The sequence below is a fragment of the Bombus huntii genome, chromosome 7 (assembly GCF_024542735.1).
Source record: "Bombus huntii isolate Logan2020A chromosome 7, iyBomHunt1.1, whole genome shotgun sequence".
NCBI classification, from domain to species: Eukaryota; Metazoa; Arthropoda; class Insecta; order Hymenoptera; family Apidae; genus Bombus; species Bombus huntii.
The window spans coordinates 7,202,494-7,221,032 of record NC_066244.1 but is presented as its reverse complement, the minus strand read 5'-3'; the positions used below and the strand labels follow the sequence as shown (position 1 = coordinate 7,221,032).

The 18,539-nt window shown below is 48.8% G+C and overlaps 2 protein-coding genes across 5 annotated transcripts in view; one reads left to right on the top strand and one right to left on the bottom strand.

The window, feature by feature from the left end:
- LOC126867998 (uncharacterized) overlaps window positions 1–18,539 on the bottom strand; it is a 258,493-nt gene that overhangs the window by 132,202 nt on the left and 107,752 nt on the right. The window lies entirely within an intron of this gene.
- LOC126868002 (uncharacterized) lies at window positions 2,409–3,247 on the top strand. The gene is made up of 4 exons (XM_050623121.1): window positions 2,409–2,532; window positions 2,633–2,683; window positions 2,886–3,009; window positions 3,086–3,247. Exons 1-4 carry the CDS (start codon window positions 2,458–2,460, stop codon window positions 3,154–3,156), a joined length of 321 nt encoding a protein of 106 aa, XP_050479078.1. The 5' UTR covers window positions 2,409–2,457; the 3' UTR covers window positions 3,157–3,247.

Here is an 18,539-nt window from a genome sequence, read left to right as displayed (position 1 = left end):
CGCCGTCCATCCGATGAAACGTTAATCCCGACGCGATCGACCGCGTCCAATTTTATTTTCCACGGATTAAGGGACTTTTGTCGATGAACGGAAGACGTATAACGAACACGCGAAAATCACGATGATACGAGACAGGGAAGGGAGGATAGAACGCGTCGCGACACACAGAGGAGTCACGGTCTAAATATACGAGACTGACGAACGATCTCGCTGAATTCGACGCCTTTTCCTTCCATTTATTTTCGCGCGTGTCCGACGCCGAGTCGACCGTTTAACGCTACTACCAGTTGTATCGCTAAGCGTCGTTTGACCCGTTCCTCGCACCGTTTCCACGCGATATTCTTTTTTTTTCCCCCCACTCTCTTTCTCTTTTTCTACGCGAGATTACGAAGCGTCGCAGCCTCTCGAGCGCGTTCCGCCAACTCTTTCGTCGACCTTACGACGCTTTTAGGTTCTCGGCGTGTCACCGCTGGAATCGCATCTAATCGCGTTCCTCCTCTTTACTCTACTTGTTTGCGAATTCCCCTTTTCAAGAATAGCGTTTTTCACGTTTGATCGATTATACCGCTGTATAATCCTCCGTTGAATCGCTCTAAGGATAACCAACTTGACGCAAATAAAATAAATAACTATGTGCATGCTCGCATTCGAAAAGTTCGTTACCGGCGAGGAGTTAAATAAAACGGAATAGCATTAGGAAACGCGCGGTCAAATTAATTCACAGGCCAATTATTCGCAAGCGAACACCTTGCCATCTCCGACTCGCGGGTTTGCGGGCACGGACTTCTCTATTTGCCAAGCTAATGACTAGTTTCAAGGGTGTTCGGTAATCAAGCGAACAAAGGACCGCCGGTCACGTCGAGTGTCCGCCGGGGGACCGCTGGTTTCGACTCAGCCGCAACTTCGACATCTCTGTCGTGACTATGCAAACGCGACCGCCTTTCACCCTCGCTGTGACGTTACTGTCGGATAGGTACGGAATAGACTTATCGCCTTATGGAACTTCGCGTTCCACGAATTGAAATATCGAACTTCGGAGGAATCAGAGATTTTGTCCTACCCTTCGCAACGTAAATTTACAAATTACGCTAAACTTGAATTACTATTATTATTATTTTATAGTCCAGAGCAATCGTACATTAAAATGTAAAAGTAACCGAATTACTGAAAAACATTGCATGGCAGGTGTAATAAAATTTCCCGATCTATAAATCCTGCATCTCGATGCTATTAATTTCGCATGAAACAGAATTTTCTGTACTTTCACTCGATAGCCATTAATTAGCGCGATTAGTTTTCAACGCGAGTCATCTTATCTGTCGATCGACGAGCTGTCATTTTCTAGGAAATCGACACAAAAGTAGAACCGAGTCGCGGAACGATACGACAGAAATTTACGTCGAGTGATAAATCTATCTGAGACTTTTATGATACTTGTCCTGAATCGACTCAACGTATCCACGTCTTCGAACAGCGCAACCATTACACAGGCTAGAACATTCTCGTCGAACGACCGTAGCTACATCAGGCATGCATAATTAATCTCTTAGGACGTAAAAAGTCGCGTAAAACGGATGCTTCTGACGGGGTCGGCAAATTTTTATATCCCTCCGTCACTGAGTGATATAAAAATGGTTGGGAAAAGCCTTTGATGTTCTTCTAAATTCCTAAACATCCAATTTTTTGCGAAGAAGATATTTCATTACTCGCGTTTTATAAAACTTACTGCTGCAAACGTTAAAAACGATTGAACGATTTCAACGTGACGATGAATTTTTAAAGTTATATTTGAGGATGCTTTTGATCAACTACAGTATATTATTAGCCGTACGTAATCATCGTATTATTAATGGGCCTGGTAATTAAAGCGTCGAAACGAGAGCGATAACAGGAAGAACGTGGACTTCCGAGGGCGGAACAAGCCTCTCCCTTCCTCGTTCGATGTTCGTTTTTCACCGGACATATGAGTTTTACGGAATTCATTCACCCGTAGCGGGCTTAATGAAACGACCGAATCGCGATGATATCGCGAACGATCGACGCGAATCAGTCGCCTCGTTTCATGCCGTACAACGCATTTTCTAACGATGGCTCGTAAACGGCAGAACGTAATTGTCGTTCGTTGGAATTCGTGACCCGTTTTACGGGCCATTCTGTTTTTCCAATTTAGATAAAGACCGTTGTGCGAAAATGAAGCGATCGCGATTGACAGTGGTTTATGACGTTGACTATCTTTCCTCCATCTATGGACTTTCCAGTTTATTTTCCAATAATAATCCAAACGTATGACAATTCGACGAAGATCGGTTAATCTGTTCGGTTAATTGCTACCTGTCTGTAACGATAATGGATCTAGGTTTACGACGAAGATGACGCATAGATTCTGTATTTAAAGAGCAATTCGTATTAGCATCGGACAGTGTTTGCCAGACCGCGTGAACAAGACGAGAAGCAAAGATGAGCCGACTGTTTCTGATTCTACTGTTCGTGTACGTTGTTTCGGCAACTCGGTGCATCGTTAAGAACGACAAGGTACGAAGATACGAGCTAGTCCTACCGAACAAACGCGTAGTTCAATCGTTTCTGGTAAATCGCGATCATGTTCTAATCGTCCTTGGTCCTTCACCCGCAGGACGAGCCAGAGGTTCACGTGATCCGCTTAGGAGATCGCAGTGGAGAGTCAGTGAGTAAAAGAAGCTTTCGCTTCGATCCTTTTGTACTAAATCACTCGGAGGTATTAAAAGAACCGAATCTTCTTGCTCGAGACAGAAAGTAGGGAAAAACGCTGGCCAATGGAGTAGAATTATTTCAGATACGTTTCAACCTATACTTTGATCAAACTCGTGTCACTGTCTCGCGATCAAATTTTTTGTTTGAAACGACAGGACGAGTCGGACGTAGTCGCGGTGCAGATCTCGGACGACCGGCGCAAACGGGAAACGCATGAAAATTGCAAGAAGGACAACGATTGTGCCAAGGGACAGGTCTGCGTTCCGTATTTAGGCTGCAGTGAGTATTTTAATTTATTGAAATGTTTGAACAACGGAGAGCTGTGAGTTTTCAACGCGATTATTTTTGTCTACAGTCAAGGGCCATCGAAAAGGTCGTTCCTTGGAAAATCTGACGAACACGAATCAACCGGTTCGCGTCAACTAACTCCACGATGGACCTTTAAATCTGCCAATATATTTACGTAGTAAATTCTTATACGCTATGCACTATCCACAATAATAAAGCAACTGGCACTCACGAGTGTAAATAGTATTTGCTTCCTTTCGAACGCTTATTACGCGAAAGCTTCTTAATAAGATAAAGAGTCGAACGGAGGAACGTTTAATAATAAGCTCTTCCGCAAAATGGATGCGGAAACGGAAAGAGGGTAGAAAGACTGGCAGCGAGACAAAAGGAATCACGGAAAGACAGATGGCACGACGCGATCGGCTCTCATTAACGCTTGGAAACAGGCGAAAACGAGCGTGCAGCGTAAGAAGAGGGAGTTCAGTCATCGTAAATTTATCGGGAACAACTGGCTGGTTGGCAGAGATCTCCGGTCTCCGTCTTAACCGCAATCCCGCAGAACCGGCCGAGGAAAGGGCTCATAGATTTACAGTTAAAATCAATTAGCCCCTAATTGGCTTCGAAAGGTTTATCGCGAGTATCGTTTTATTGGAAAGACGGATAGGGCCGGGGAGGCGACTCGGAAGTAAGATTGATCGCCCTCCGCGCCAGGAATCAGTTAGAATTTTAAATATGAATCGGAGGAAAGCAATTTACTCGGGAAGGCAATTTGCGTGGACACTCCAAGCGAAATCAACGAGAAATAAGTTGAAAGTTTCGATACATTGAATTTATAACTAAATGGGCAATGTAGTAGGGTAGCATGGGTAGGAATAGCTGTAAAATTCGAAGAGTTTTCGCAGTAAGGTGATAAAATTGTTTACCGCGAAACTCGTGAACGACAAAGCGAGTGGAGGAACTTACACGACCACTCCACATTATCCTATCGAGCGCTGATAAAAGCGCGTTACGATCGGAACTTCCGTAAACGTGCACGGATCGCGAAGTGGCACGTGAGAGCAAGAGCCGAGGCGACGCGCTTATCGGTTCTAGAAAATTTCGCTTGTAAACGAAACGAAACGAGGCGAACACCCGTACACCCTCGGCGGTACGTTGGCGGAAACCAGCAGCGAAGATTTACGATTCTAACAGGAAAAACGTGACAATCGTAATATCCTTTCGTCGCTTACGCTCAGACGGCGATTTTTCATATGCACACTCCTCCATCATCCTCGTTGCCGGACCCTGTTTAATTCTACTTTAATACGCGAGAAATGAAGCGGCCAAAGGAAAGAAGAACGTTGCCAACGCTGCGATCGAGAGGTCGATCGTTCTCGGTATACACGTGCAAACGACGGTTGTTCATTGTTTTTTCGTCGGCGATCGCTCGCTCCTCGATAAAAGTTCCAGCAACTTGGAACGCGAAGCTTTGCGAAATCCGTAATAAACTTCGTCGTGTCGTCGGCACATAGACGCTTTCTCGTTGCTGGCCGTTTAACAAATTTCGAACTGCGATCGAACACCCTGCACAACCGAGAAGTAAAAGGAACAACAGACGGTATCAAAGCGTCGGGCGTAAGATGTCGATCTCCTGGCCGGTGAATATCGACGAAAAAGGAGGTCGAGACTACCTTCTGTGATATCACCGAGCGAAGCACCGCGACAGTGAAACTTTGCGGTACGTGCCGGCCGAGGACGGCAGAACGATCGTTAAGAGCCTTCGTCATCGTCGTCTTCGATCGTCAGTTGCTGTTCGAGTGGACGAACGGCAGGATGAAAGCGCGAAATGAGAAAGAAAGAACGCACGAACGAACGATAGGAGCAAAGAGGAATGAAAAAGTCAGCAGCGCGACGCAAGAAACACGATATTTCAGCGGCAGGAGCCGGCGATTAATTGCCAAAATAACTGCAGACACGAGGAATCGTTTAGGCACGACTCTCGCGACATTGTTTACCGTGGATACAGCCGGTTGGAATGTATGTCCCCGTGGACACGCGGGACGTAATATACGGGGACAGTTACCGCCCTCGGCAACGTATATTACTCCCCACCTAAGTGGCGCTCTTTCGTTTGTCCTAGCGAACGACCGCGGTGAAATATTCCGTGTGGCTCGTGCCAGACACCCGCATGATTCAGTAGAAGCCGATCGATCGTTTCGAGGCCCATCGACGCGCCCTTACCGCGGCCGGTTCCACCTCGATGTGTAACCACGTGCAGGTGACGCGGATCGGCGCCTTCGAATCGCGCGACATTACGAAAGATGAATTATCACGACCAGCACCGTTCGCTAGAGCAATTAAATCTTCGACTTGTTCAGCCGCTCGTTTACCCTGATATTTAGCGCCGTGTTATGCCAGAGTAGTTGTGGTTACGGTGGCTGCGCGAACACCGAGTTTGGAAGCGCGCCAGTGTGATTCTAGTCGTAGTTCAAACGTTTTCGCGGCGCTGGTAAATTTACGGCCGGCTCGTCTATTAGGAACGAGCTACTCGTTCGAATTTTTCATGCATTTCCCAAAGAAACGCGCAAAGGGATTTGAATCTCCGCAATAGTTTAAAAGTGCGACAATGAGGGAACCGCGACGAGAGCAACGTTAACATTTCCAACCAAAGGACAGGGCTGATTAAAGCGCGAGCGCTCGGTCGACTTGGCGCGCGACAAACAGCCCCATCGCGTGGCGTCGCTGCGACCGGGAATCGAGTCGTTCAACCGTGGCCGGACCTCTAACCCGTCGCACGACTCGGCCTCCGGAGAATCCGCCGCTGCAAGACTAGTAAAACGAAGGTGTCGCATGAGCGGCACGCGCGCCGCACGCTTTATTTTCGTCCGCGATCCGCTTCGAGACTCGGCGAATTTATTCGACGTGCTACACGGGTATCGCGAGTGATAAATAAAATTCACGAGGGAAAAAAACGGCGACGCTGAAAAGGCAGAAAACGAGGAAAATGAAAAGAAAGCTCGCGCGAGGCTATCACGACCGCGACTCGTAGACAGCGTTTAAATTGACCAAAGAAAAATGTGTGCGAGCCGCGAGGATTTCATCCAAGCGACCGACGACGATATTAGTTAGGGAACTGAAGCTTTTAACATTGGAATTTTCAGCCTCCGACGCGACCACCGTCCAACCGAACCATTCCGCCTAATTCCTCGGAACTCTCGCGACGAATTAATAAATGATTTCCCTTCTTTCCACGGTTGCGTTGTTTGTTCAAGCTCCTTCCCCGTGACGCGATTTTAGGCAACGACACTCGTTGGATTCACGCGGGGAATTCGCGTGGGTGAGAGTGCTAAATGATGTTTGCGGACGTCGCTGCGCCGGCTGTCAGGGGAGGCTTTCTCGCCTGATAAATTCACCGCGAGACGCGGCTTTCTAAACGGCGAATAGTTTATGAGGTTATAAACGGACGATCGACTCGATGGGAATATTATTAACATCCTCTGTCGCTTGGAAAGTAGTCGTCGCGTGCCGATGCTGGAAAACCCGGCTGCTCGTACTTGCTCAATTAAAACGCGCACGAAACCCGCGTACTCGCGGAAATGTCCTCCCTCTTTCTCTTTGACTGTTTAGCCGAAGAGAAATTCCCGACCGAGAGCAACCTCTTTGAAGTCTCTCGAAGGAAGAGCACGAACGGCAGACGCAACATTTACGAGAGAGGCGCGTATTAAAAAATTCCAGCCTCGAAATTTCAGGAATCCAATTTTTCCTCGGCTCGATGCCCGTCGACTCGTTACCGGGCCACAGTCTCCGAGAGTAAAAGCTGCCGGTGGAAATAGAGTGGAAGGTCGTGGCGTAGAGAGCGCACATTCGAGAAGAGCGGCTCGAGCTTTAAGTGTGATTTAGCGTGCACGCGGAAATAATGGCGCGCGAGACCGTGCGCCGCGTTTTCCCAGCATCGTTCATCCATCTAACTACCAGCTGATACGCCATGCTGCACACTGTATGCGATTTCTAAAGCGCCTTCGCGCCTGCTAATTCAGCACGCGAGATTTGTCGTCCCGGATTTACCAAACAGCTCGAGAAACTCGGAGAAATTGCATCGCGACGAGAAATGGGCACAACTGTGCGGAGTCCACGCAGCTCGTGTAAATGTAAACGTAGACGAGCGTTTACAGCGATTTTACGAGTTTGTTCTTTCGAGAATGTTTCCTCGCGGACGATAGTTTCAGGGTCGTGTCGCAGCGATGTTCGAGTGTTTAACGAGTGGTAAGTGCTTTTGACAAGGAACGGTAGAATCCGAGAGCAAACTGTACTCGCTAAGTTTCCCTTTGTCTGCCGACAAGTGGAAGTGTCGTTACATTTAGAAGGGAGAGAGGTATCTGTCGTTGAAACCAATGTTTCCAAAGATTTCGCCCGGATCACGAACGTTACGCCACGGGACAGACGAAAAGGCTAGCGAAAGACTTAATACGCGGACGAGATACAACGCGATCAGCTTTGAGTCGTGCACCAGGGAATATCAATTTCTTTTCATGCGAATGAAAATTCTGCTTTCCAGCTTGGACCTGTGTCACGGTCAAAGACGGCAGAGACGGTTAATTTCGTCGGATGAGTGGCTAATGAAAAATTAATAGGGAAGTTCTGCGAGTGCAACGAAAGCGATAGCGTCGCGGCTCGAACGTGCACCATGGTGAAACTAAAAAATCTCGGGTGACAGAGAGAGAAAGAGAGAGAGAGAGAGAGAGAGAGAGGTTAGAGGGAAAGCAACGCGGGATACAGCCACGCGGTTAACAGCCACGGAAGTCATAAAGAGCCAGCAAATCTTTTCATTATCACCCCGCGTAAGTGATACGTATATCATACTAAAGCGACCATTTCACCGGCATTATATCCGAAGGAAACTGATCCAGGCTCCACGGTGAATGCTTTTCACGCCACGTTTCCACGTAAGTGCGTACGAGGATTAAGTCGAATCGTTTTTTCCCTTCGCTCACGCGCAGCTCCGGCAATTTTTCTTCGCGCAGCCTTACCATTCCTCTCTGTTTCTCTTGGCCGATATCGTACGAGTTTTCTATCGCCAAGGTAATTCCATTTACGACCGACGAATCTGACGTACGAAGAGAAATACATATATTACGGCTGAAGCACGTAGGCGCCATATAATTGCGATTCACGGGAAGTTTATCGTCCACAGGGGCTGTTAACATAATGGGAAACTTTACGGGCAGGAATTAATTCTTCTTTCGTGCACCGAGACCGAACTTCATCGACCTTTCGTGTTCAGATAACATCGAGCCTCTTCGCCGGGACGCTCATGGCTGTTCAATTAAACGTATTACATTCTACGTCGTGCATGTGCTTTTCAACCCGTAACCAAAGTGCACCTAACGATGTTTCTGCCTTTTTATGAAAACGCGATGACCTTTGAAAGATGAAAGCATTACAGATAGCAGCCGTCTGAATAAGAGGTTTAAACGCGAGCCTGGTATAACTGGTATAACATTTGTCGAGCGTAAAATTTTCAAATTTACCCTCGAATTACCCCGATGAGGCTCGCAACTCCTGTACTTGGACAGCACATAACGGTGCATTAACGTTGGCGCTCGTTTCCTAGAAACAGAATCGACTAGTCGGGATCGTGTACGATTCCTGTTTCGCTCCCGCGTATTCAGTGGCGGCCGTTTAGAGCCAGTAAAATAATAACGACTAGGCTAACGCGACGCTGGCCTAAGTCACCCATCGGCCTATATCTCTCTTTTACGGCTGAAAATTACGGCCGAGCGACCCTCGTGCGCGTTTATGGTCTTCGATGACGCGCCATCGTCCGTTCCTGGTTGGAACCAGAAAACCGACTCCATATTCCTGCAGGTTTTTAAGACTTTCCTCAAAGTATCGTTTCGTGTTCCTTTGCCCGTGAAAATACCACTAACTACGATATAGACATATTTTTATAGGTAATAAGAGGCATAAGCGTCGAAGATGACCAAGGTCTTTACATCGAATGGATCGTGAAACCATCTGGCTTAAGGCTGCAAATTCAAGGAGCCAAAGGGGGATGGCGGCTGGCGCCTTCGATGAATCACGATCGTAAAAGTGCGGGAATTCGTCCGATTAAAGCGGTTGTTCGCCAGGCACGTTGACGCCTTCCGCAAAATTGAAGTTCCATCCCCTTGCGGTGCGACAAGCGATATGGAAAAGCAGATGTAGACGGTCGAACGCGTAATATCTCGTAGTCTCTCGCGAGGCTCACCCCTCGGCACGCTGAAGAGACGCCCTCGAATATGCCGTTCACGCATCGAGAGACATTCGTGTTCGGGGTTGTAGGTAAAAAATTGTCGTCGGCGACAACCTCGGTGCCGATCGCGCCACCTTTTAATACAAGATAATTGGAAAAGTTTGCCGGGCTCCTGCGCGGCGTATCGTTGATCCTCGCCCCCCAAAATACGACAGCTTACGGAAACTAAGTTGCCCGGAATGCGTGTCTGATCCCGACGAGTATTCCGTAGTTGATTTTTCTTCGCCGTTTCGAACCTCGCTCAGGCCTTTTCCCTTTTTTCCTTATCACCTCGCACTCTTGGCTCTAGCGTACGTACGCTTCCTTGTCTCCTTTTCTGCCGCGAACTCGCAAGATTTCCCGTGTGTTTTCGCCACGCGTTTGCCACGCACATTCCCACACAAGCGTCAACCGACTCGGGACAGGCTTTAATCTACGCGATGCTACGTGAGGTGTTTGCGGTCGAGTCGGCAACCATTCCCTTCCTCGATTCCTCTCTTCTTCGTCGTATCCCTGGATTCCTTCTCTATCAATCTTTCATGCAAACGAGACCTCGTCTTCGTTCGTTCGTCTATCTTCCGCCTCGCCTCTCTCCATCGAAGTTGCTCGTAGAAAATCCAGCGAAGTCTTCCACAGGGCTTCCTCTTTCTTCCCTTCCGTCTCCTTTTCACTTCGAGTGGTTCTTTCGTCCCTGAATTCAACCGTAAGTTGAATTTCTCCGCGTGTCACGGGCAAAATCGGGAACGCGCGATTAGATGGACGAGATAATCCGCCGTCGTAGCGGATTCCGCTCGTTCGTAATTAGCCGGAACGCGCGGAAGGGCCAAGAAGATTTTAATATTTGCGCCGGTGCCGCTCCGGTGTTCCGACAGGGAAAAAGGTAGAAAGCACAGTCGGCCCGGCTCTCGCCGACCACCCGGGGCGGTTTACATTTTGTTCGTCGTGGCTCCAAAAGGAAAGCCTAGACAGGCAACAGTTTGCATGGGCGGAAGAGGAAGGTTAAAAAGCTGCGCGTTTCAAATAGAGTAAATGGAACTTGCCTGGAAATTCATCGGTCCTTGGTCGGTGAAGGGACGCGTGCCGACGCGACACGACGCTGTTCGAGGGAGTCGCGTATACCCAAAAGGATCAAACGTGATCCGAGCTGGCCAGAACTTGGCAACGCTAAGCGGACCGGCGCGACGTCACTACTGGCAATGCTATCTGGCAGTTTCAGAAGTTGTCCTCTATCCTGGCGGGACGCAATTTCGTGAAGATAATTTAAAAATCGCCGGATTAACGGTAAGCCTGCTCGTATATTGGCTTATCCTGACCGGCGGTGGTGTCAGCTCGACCCGACCGGTCTATATTAAACCCGCACCACCGAAGTAATGTCGAATAATTCGTTTGATCGTGATAAAGACCCGCGCAAAAACCGTCGCGCCATTTCCCGCCATTGCTAATTATTCCGTCGCGCGGTATAAATTGGAATTTTCGACTGGGTCGATAGAGCCTCGCGCAAAAAGCTCTGCCCCAGCTCTGTTTTCTCTCTTTCTGCCGCTTTTCTCGGTCTTCTTCGTTGAAAATCGAGCACGTACGAAACCACGCAACAGAAGAGACATTCCTCGCGTTCTCGCCACCAGATATAACCCGAAGAGCCTCCGGCCACCGAATCGGACCATCCGGTGTCCGATTCGTGAGAGGTAGGATGGCACATCGATGACGTCCCGCTCTATCGAGATTACGGATCGTTCTTGCGAGTGAATCTACGTCCGTTTCTATCCGCCTGTCGAAACTCATGTTCGTGGTTCCTGTCGATTCCCATGCACCTGACGTCACGAGGCTTCCACGAAGCCACGGACCGAGAGAACGGGAGGAAATCTAAGAGCCAGAAGAGGACCAGAGATCCCACGACATCACCCGTGAGCTATGAATCAAGATTTTTAGCCGGAGCATCGATCACTACTGGATACTTATCTCCGAAATTCTGTCACGTCGATCCTCCCGAACCCCTCCACGATTCGTATCCACCAGAAACCCGCCCGCGTGTCTAAGAAACGTAACACGCCGTTCGACGTGGGAACAACGAGAGAAAGAGAGACGAGTACACCGAGAAGAAGAAACCTCGATGACTTTTATCGACACGGTCGCATAAAGAATAAATTTCGTTTTATCGTTTCGGACGTGCGCGTTTTCGAAACGATTTGCTCGGAGCCGCATAGACGAGCCCATCGTGGAAACGGAACAAGGATCGTCGCTTAACTCGAGAGATCGCAGGAGGATGCCGTTCGAACGCGACCCCACGAAACAAACCAACGGGGGATAGTAATCGGGCATCGTTAGGGGATGCGCACAATGCGTGCCAGGACGCGATTCCACGATACCACCCCCATTGTCTATCGGAATCCACCCCTGTCTCGATCCTACGAGCCACGTCCGTGACGACTGACTGCGGTTTAACCTCGACGGTTTAGCACGCTCAAACGAGCCCGTTGTCGATCCCTTTCCTCTCTCTTGCTCTTTCTGTACCATCTCGTTTCGTCTACTCTTCTATCGGGTAGGCACGCGTACCTCCTCATCTCCGGCGTACGTAATTTAAAGACGCCCCTGCTAGCGAGGCCTGTGAAACGATCATTCGCGACCGCAGGAAGTTTCTTCGGTATTGGGATAACGAGCTGCGTGTAACCTGCCATTTTTACGCTCCCTTGTTACTCTTTTCCTTCTGCCCTCTTGGAGAGCAGGTTGTCTGTTTAAAGGATAATTATACGTTACGCGAGATTGCAGGATAAACCTCCACGAAGGATATCGCAATTCGGCTAGAATCTATTATACCTTGCAGGAGAAGCAAACGAGGTGAAGATGGTTGGGAATTTCGTTCTCGCTCAAAGATACGACTAATTAGACTTTTCGTACAGTTGAATATCGTCGACTCGCAAGACGAATGTAAATTCGACTCGTCACGAAATTGTTTTCGGTGCTCAACGTCTCGTCTCGTTGACTCGCGATTTCGCGTTCAACGCGTTCGAGAGGTTCGAACCTGCGAAATGTAAATTCCAGCGTTCGTGACTCGCCCTTCTCCCCCCATGTTAACCGTGGAAGGGCTGAACGAACGACGTTTGACAGGACGAGGCAAAAACTTTAGAAGGAAAAGCTGAAAGTACATGCCAAGTATGTGCCTGTTCTTGCGTGAAAGGACGCAAACGGACGAGACAAAAAGCGACCTAGAATATAAAAGCCATAAATATCTGTGCACCGACGGAATCGTCGGTTTATCCCCGAAACGTAGAAGAAAATTGTGCCATTAATTTTCCGCGTCGATGCAACGCGTCTCTGTTTTGCAAGCCCCTCGAAATTCTAAAGCAAAAGACTCCGCAAGAAGTCTGGCATTGGGATTCGACGCTGACCGAAAAATATTTCAGCCGCTACGGCAATTTCTACACTCGTCACGATCGGCCATAGGGAGCGTCGAAGTTGATCTGTAAAAAGAAACGATCGCGTGTTCATGGTAACCCGGAAATTCCTTCAGAAGCGAAGAACTCCCATTGTATTTCGTACACGCCAACCGAGAAACTAAATCTCGCGAAAACTCCGGCGATAAATTTTCCCTATGTCCCGATGTTGTTCCCGTTGCTATCTCGCTCTCGTTTTACATATTGTTCCGATACACCGACGACGCCAGTGTTTTTCATACACGCGACTCATAATCCTCGTAGGACGCAGGACGAAGGCAACGACGAGCCGGTTTCCCGATGAGCCGAACTCAAACTTCTCGAGGGGTCGATCCGTACGCGACGCGAATATAAATGCGGTTATTAGATACGTTTCCTACTGTGTGCCGCGACACGCGAATAGTAAATGATCCGCGGCAAACGAGAGAATCGGGCGACATCTTGAAACGATGCAACCTCGCGATCGGTCCATTTCCATGCGATATCGCGAACTGCGACACCTGTACCTACTCTCTGCTCGCTCGAAATTCATGTCGATAACGTGTTTATATTTGAACAGCGGCCTAGACGCACCGGTGTCACGTTTCTACTGAATACTGCAACGTATACTGGATAAAATAGATGACATTTTGTGTTCTAGTACCGTGACTGTCGAGTACCCACTGTTTTTCAAGTCCCATCACGAGAAGCTGTAACGATTACATTATACGGTATCGTAAAACGAATATATGCTTCCATTTCAAAAGGAACAGACCTCTCGTTTAAATCTCCAAAACGGTCCCCTTCTTGCAAGAGTCGTTCGATCTACCCTACACACTCACGGAATCGTATAACGCCACAACTGCGTACACTAAATCTCGAAAGCAGACGGCGCGAGAGAATAGAGAATTCAAGTGGATGGGGTGTTTCAACGACTTATTTCACCGAGCAAGTGATCGCGAAATACCGATGAAAAGCAGCAACTTTTCCACCAGCTAGAGCAATTCCTTGCGTTCGTCGTTAAATCCTCTGCCGCCGCATTGTTTCAGAAGTTCTCGAGAATTCGGCTTAGCCTACTTTCGAGTTGGCATTAGAGCGAAGCTGTAGTCCTGCAAGTTGCGGTATCTGAATCCGCGAAGAAGGGCATGGGAAACGTTCCCACGGTGGATGTCGATAGATCCACAAGACAGATTATCGTCCTGTTCTAGGTGTGGCTCGCGAGATTCCCAAAGTTACAGGTAAAACTTCAAGCGAAGTGCGCTTGACGTAGACGGATTGCAACGTGCTCTTCGTTATTTTAGAATCAAATTCGTTTGATCGAAGCGTCGCGTGACAATAAGAAAATCTCGTATGGCCAATCGTTGAGATCTTCGGTTTGACGTCCGATCACCAAAAGACGAACCGAAGCTGGTCCAAAGACTGAGCAAGTAGCGTAATTAGTGAGAGATTCGAAGACGATGCAGGGAACGGAGTAATTTCCATCGTTTGGGCCGTGTCCGCCGAGGCGAAATTGAATCTGAGCGGGAGACTGCCGGGAAATAATTAGCACGGCGAGCGTCGGCCCTTTAAGGTTCTCTTGATCCAGAGGGATCGTCGACGTAATCCCCCAAATATGAATATAATTTGCTGGCTGGCAAAGAGAGGGAGATACCGGTTGGACAGGATACGCGCGGAGGAAGCCGTCAGAGAGGCGACCAGACTCGCGGATCAACCGCCGCCGTAATTATGTTTCGTTCGCTGACAACCTGCCACCGATAATGAATATCAAAACGTTACCCGGCTCGGCCCGTATCCTTCCTTTTTCTCGTTTTTTTTATCCGTCGACAACTACTGCCCGCGCTTCGCAACTCTCGTACATCTTGCGTCGTGGACATCTCGACAGGAACGGGTAAAATATTTTTTCGTGTGACGCGTGGATGCGCGCACAGGCCGCTTCGGGGGATGATCATTTTAACGCGTCACACGTCGACGCGTCAATGCGTTGAGTCGCACCGCGGAATTTTGTTCTCGCGCCCCGGCCCGTCTCGTCGCCACTTCATTGTACTCGCCAACATCGCGGTATTTCTCGTCTTAATTGTGGAAAATGTTGCCGCTCGTCTGTGCCATTGATCGTTAATTATTCGACGTGGTGTAACGCTACCTCCTCGGTCGAGAATGGAAACGCGGCTATTGTCTGTTTCCGTGTATTGTTTGAATTTTTGCTCGTTAACCAGTCGGCACGCGTAGACCGGCCGCGGGATGTAACTGAGTAATTCCCATGTAACTTGCGTAATTCATAGTCTACCGTGTTTGTTACATTGTTCCGAACAAGCGAGAGCGTTAATTGGGACGAATTACGAAGAATTCGAGAAATCTAATCGCCATTTCCAACGTTACAGAAAGATCGAACAGCGACGAGGCACGAAGATCTAGGCTCCGGATCTAGTTCTAAAACACGAATTTTCCCAGTCGAACGAGACTCGGTGATCGTCCGCCAACTTCTACTGGGTGTAAGACGAAGGACGCGTCCGGTATCAGTGTCCTTGCCTATTAATAGGCTGGAATAGTTGGAATATTTTTGGCAAGAACCGGCGGTGCCGTTCACCGTGTTCCTCGAGCTGTCTGAATAGGCGCTAGGCTACGAGGGAATCTCGACTCGATCGCTCAACCCCTTGACCACATTCTCGATGCACCCTTTGAGAATGCTTCGTGTTTCGCAAAATCGGCGAGCCAAAGAGTCGAAATAAAGCGACCCCGTGGCCCGTGCATTCTCGTTCCTCGCCTATTCTGCCGCGTATATAAGCGAGTTTAAGCCGTGTTTCGCATATATTACCGTGGGTAATACCCTGGTCGATGCTGCTTCGATTGTCTCCGATTCGCGCCAACTCGAGAAGGGATGGAGTTACTGCTCTCAGACACCGGCGGCTATCGCACGAAATTGCAAAGGGGGCACACGCACGATAGGTGTTCGACGCGTCGTACCTACCCTCGAACACTGGAAACCTCTATCCTCCGACCAATATCCTCGAAATTCGTATTAGCAGGAATAGGGGAGAGCAAATACGAGCCGATGCGATGTCTCGTGCACGAAGAATCTTCCACCGCGTGGATTCGTCTCGAACGATTAATCTCGTCCCAATAATATTTGTCTCCGGCGGCAGGGTGTGGCCGTCGCTCTTTATCGTCCCTCGGTGATTTCGTTTCCCACTGTATTTCCCTCCGCGTTCGTTTCCTACGTTTTTCCGTGCTGCCTTGTTCCGTGGGTGGCGCGAAGCCGCCAAATCGTAGCCACGAAAACCGAAATTGCCTGTTCGATGAGAAGTCAGAAACAGGCCGATGCTCAAAAACCCATTATCCGAGTATTATCATCTTTAATTTGTTTTCGCGCCGGATTATCTTAGGGGATTAGTCCGTCTCCGATTCCCTTCCTCCTTCTTTTTGCCTCTCGCACGCGGCTCATCTCTCGATCTTTCATTCGTGGCTCGTACCTCTTCGCCCTCCCGCAGTCTCTTCCTCTCCATGGGTTAAGATCCTCCGACAGAAGCTGGCAATTACGGAAACGTCGGAATTGGAAGGAAGAACAGTATCTTCCTGTGGAATCGATGCTCGACTCGCCTCTTAATGGCTCATCGAACAGATTTCGCTTTACCGGGATATCTGACAGCGCGGCTGTTGCAATTATCATGGGCTTTGGATTAATCGGATTCCTGTAGAAACGTCATCCGGGATCAGTTCGACTCTGACAAGTGCCTCTTGTTTCCTATCGTTCGCTGTCCGTTTGTTTTCCGTGGAAATAACCGCGAACCCGTAATTTTCCCAGATGAATTCCGTAACCGTGAAAATTCAGAAGCCCGTGCAAATATTAAAATTAAAAACACGAACCTTCGAAACGCCGGATTTAACGCGCGACTTAATGACTAGAATGCACACAATAATCGCACGGCACTCGAAACGGGCAAAAAGACGAGCTTTTAATGAAACCGGCGCCCCATTAGCGTATGGAGAGAACAAAAAAAATGGATTTTTAATTGAAATATCCTTTCTCCCGGCGAAATGGAACGCTAACGCCACCTTCGCCGCCGGCGTAGAAAACCGTATGGGTCCAGCGCGGACGATAACCGTAGGAAACTGTAGTCGCGCAATCGATGTACACACCGGGTGTCCCGATAAAAACTACCTCGCCTATCCACCGACGTTCATAAGCATATGCCCTGGTAGGGAAGAAAAAGAAGGAAACGAGAGCCATCGAGTGCGAATAACGGTGTCGATCGGAAATGGCGCTCTAATTCGGGGTTCGATCGCTTTTAGCCGGGCAAATTGGGATGAAAAACTCGTTCTCCATGGAGGGGAAAAAGGTCGCGGGTTAAATACACCGGTTCACGGCGCTTTCCAGTCGGCGGAAAAATGCATTTCAATTATCGGCTCATGCACCCGGCTCGTGCAGCCGCGTACGATGGCAATTTCGGCTTAACCACACCGCTACGCTGGTAAATTCGGCCCGGTCACTCACCCGAAAAGCCAGTCGCGGTACCGTAATTAAATTCCGAACGACTCTCCGGCCGGTCCGTCAAAAACCTTCGAACGGCCATGCGCAAAAAGATTGGAAAGTGCTGAGTCCATGCGGCAACGCAGGCTCCATGCAAATAAATAAAACGCGCGCGACCGTCTCATTTTTCAAAGAGCCGCAAAACTGGACCGTTTCTTTCCAGCCTTTGACACTGGGTCGAATCGCCGTGCAAACGGTGTCACTGGAGCAGAGATCGTGAAAGCTTTCGATCTGTTTAGAAGGATATTACGATACCACGGACTAACTGGCAGAACGAAAGAGAAAGAGCTTCGGACGTCTATGACTGACCAACTTTTAAAGTATGCCTCAACGAAAGGGATGCATCTTGAACTCTCATTTTTCAGAATTTTTGCTCGATAACCTACACCCCTAACCAATTTTTAATCGCTAGAAAGCTGACTGAGATCTCGGTTCTAGTTGCTATTTCGGGGTGTGTAATTTTTCTCGCTATTTTTCCTCGCTCTCTTCTTCCGCGAGAATTTACCAACACGCGAAGGAACAACCCCGGGAGAACGAGCCTGGAGAGCGTGCGATTACTTCGAAATATTTGGTGAAAAATTCTCGCTTTGGAATTCGATGGAACGAGATTAGCGGGCGTAATTTATCGTCGTTTAATTATCAACAAAAAATCGCCTCGACCCCTCGCAGCCATGGGGGAGAAACGCGGCGGTGTACGTAGCGAGTTTCGAGCACGCAGCGCCCCAAAGCGAAGGAAAGAACGAGTAGAAGAGAGGGTAAGCGACGAAGAAAGGGAGTGAGTGGAAGAGGGTGGTGTATCGAGAGGGTGGCGGCGACCGGATTTAATTTTAATCTCTGATGCTTTTAGCGCATGAGACGATTTTTCAAAGTCCCGACCTTCCTTCCCTTACCTCTGCCATGTCGCGGCCTCATAACTCTTGCCCGATGTATTAATGTCGTGTTAGCGAGCAATCTAACAATGCTGAATGACCGCGCGTTTGTAAATGGAGCGGCGCCTGCTCGTTCAAGTGCATGCATGCGTGTACCGTGAGACGGTGACACACTGCGGTGGAAACGGCGTCGACCAGAGTTCCGCACCCGTCGCGAACCAGGAAGCTGCGAGGACAACACTCGCTGTCATTAATCGACACTTTGACCCTTCGCTACCACCAGCAGCGTTCGCGTTTGGTCGATGCCGATGACAAATACAGGCGAGCACGCTACGGGCATCGATAATGCTGCAACAGGAAGTTGCAACACGAAAATGCAAGATCGAGTTACCACCGTGTTATTAATAATCGCGGACGTTGATAACGTGCTTTAAAAGTAACAGAGGTAGAACGACGTTAAATGAAAGAGA

Excerpts from the sequence above, each read along its gene's own strand:
- LOC126868002 (XM_050623121.1), top strand. The coding sequence starts at position 2,458 with ATGAGCCGACTGTTTCTGATTCTACTGTTCGTGTACGTTGTTTCGGCA. Across the intron at positions 2,684-2,885 it reads GAGATCGCAGTGGAGAGTCA|GACGAGTCGGACGTAGTCGC; the intron begins GTGAGTAAAAGA and ends TTGAAACGACAG. Across the intron at positions 3,010-3,085 it reads CGTTCCGTATTTAGGCTGCA|TCAAGGGCCATCGAAAAGGT; the intron begins GTGAGTATTTTA and ends TTTTGTCTACAG.